This window comes from Eurytemora carolleeae, unplaced genomic scaffold, assembly GCF_000591075.1.
Source record: "Eurytemora carolleeae unplaced genomic scaffold, Eaff_2.0 scaffold10, whole genome shotgun sequence".
NCBI classification, from domain to species: Eukaryota; Metazoa; Arthropoda; class Copepoda; order Calanoida; family Temoridae; genus Eurytemora; species Eurytemora carolleeae.
Window position 1 is genome coordinate 767,784 of NW_019396179.1, and position 1,565 is coordinate 769,348.

At 34.6% G+C, this 1,565-nt stretch overlaps 1 protein-coding gene across 1 annotated transcript in view; it reads right to left on the reverse strand.

Moving 5' to 3' along the window:
* The window catches only part of LOC111697368 (uncharacterized), a 26,113-nt gene extending 24,802 nt beyond the window's left edge, over positions 1-1,311 (reverse strand). The window contains exon 1 of the mRNA XM_023467351.1: positions 1,221-1,311. Within this exon, the coding sequence (XP_023323119.1) occupies positions 1,221-1,283 (63 nt within the window). The 5' untranslated portion in view covers positions 1,284-1,311. The remainder of the gene's footprint in view (positions 1-1,220) is intronic.
* Between the last annotated feature and the right edge of the window lie 254 nt (positions 1,312-1,565).

The window sequence follows — 1,565 nt, forward strand, 5'->3', positions numbered from 1 at the left end:
GGGGGGGGGGGGGGGGGGCTGTTTTACAGACATTCCAGTATAGTTGAAGAAAAACATACATATAAACGTTTTATCGTAAATATGGTCGTTTATGACCGATAAAAGATGAGACCATGCCAAGACAACTTCTAGTATTAACTTACAAAACAAGATAAAAGGGGGAGAAGGGGTGATAGGGGAAATGGGAAAGGAGGGGGTTGGAGGGTATTGGGGTAATGGGTATGAGGGGGATAAGGGGGGAACAGGGGTGGGGAAAGGGGTGTGGAATGAGGGACAAATAATCTCAGACACTACAATGGTTATTTGCACTCAGGAAAATACACAAAGATGCTTTAAAAAAGTGTAATGCCCTGCAGTTTCTTGGAGGAATATTGTTAACATTTAAAAGTTCGGAATAGGTTGACATGTTTGCTTAATTTTAATTAAACTGGAAGTTTTTGAACCATTCAGAGATTAGGAAATTTTTAATAATCTTTCTTTTTTACCAGATATATTTATGTTTTTTGCAAGTTTTCTTCTTTGTGAGAAAAAACTTCCCAAAGTGTCATCGAAAAGCTATAGGCATGAATGTTTTAATCGTACTAGCTTAATGATATCATTTTTTATAGATTTTTACAAAAAAGTGATTATTTTTTTTTTGAGGCACATTTTAGATTTTTATTTTATGATGTCTTTCAGGCAATATTTTGAGTTAAAAAATATTATATACATCTTAAAACAGTTTATGATAAAATATGTATTGGAAAAATGACAAATCTGTTTAATTATGAATATATCGCGCATTACTCAAAATTACAGCGAGTCTCGTAAAACTTTGGAAAAGGTAGACGACTGTTAGATTCAATTTATAATTTTGACCAAATATAAATGAAAAAAGTGTGCAATACACGGGAAGCCGTGGTACATTTGAATTTCCGAGCCGGGTCAACCTTTCCGGTCCCAGTTTGTACAGTACCTAGCTCTAAGGACAGGACTGGCCGGTGCAACAAGGTTGAAGCGGTCAGGCTTAATGCTTCATTTAGGGTCGATTACTAAAGCAGAGGTGCGTGAGTACACACTATGTACTACATCAGACACATTTCAATTAAATTTGTAGCTATTTCTCAACTTTTTAACAACATCAAGTAAACATTTGAATGCTTGGATGTCGTCTTCCTATTCCACAATTTTATGGGTTCCAATGTACTGAACAAATCCTTATTTTAAAAAGACGAGATTACCTTCTCTCTTAGTGTTGTATTGAATGGAGGGGCGGAACAACATTGACCTTCCTCTGACATCATTCTTACTATATGAAAATAATGATAGACATTAAAGGGGCGACTCCCGGCTTTAAAAAGATTGACGCAATTAAAACAGATTTTTAAATCGTAAATTTGACATTCTGTTTCGAAAATAAGAATCAAAGTCTTTGGCACAAAATCTGAAATTTTTGATCTTTTAGAAAATTTGAGATTGTGGCCAAAGCTCAATTCCTTTGATACGAATAGGTCGGTTTAAGACATCATTAAATTTATAAACTAATTGGCGCAAATCTAATAATTTTTTTGGGTGAAATTTTCTGA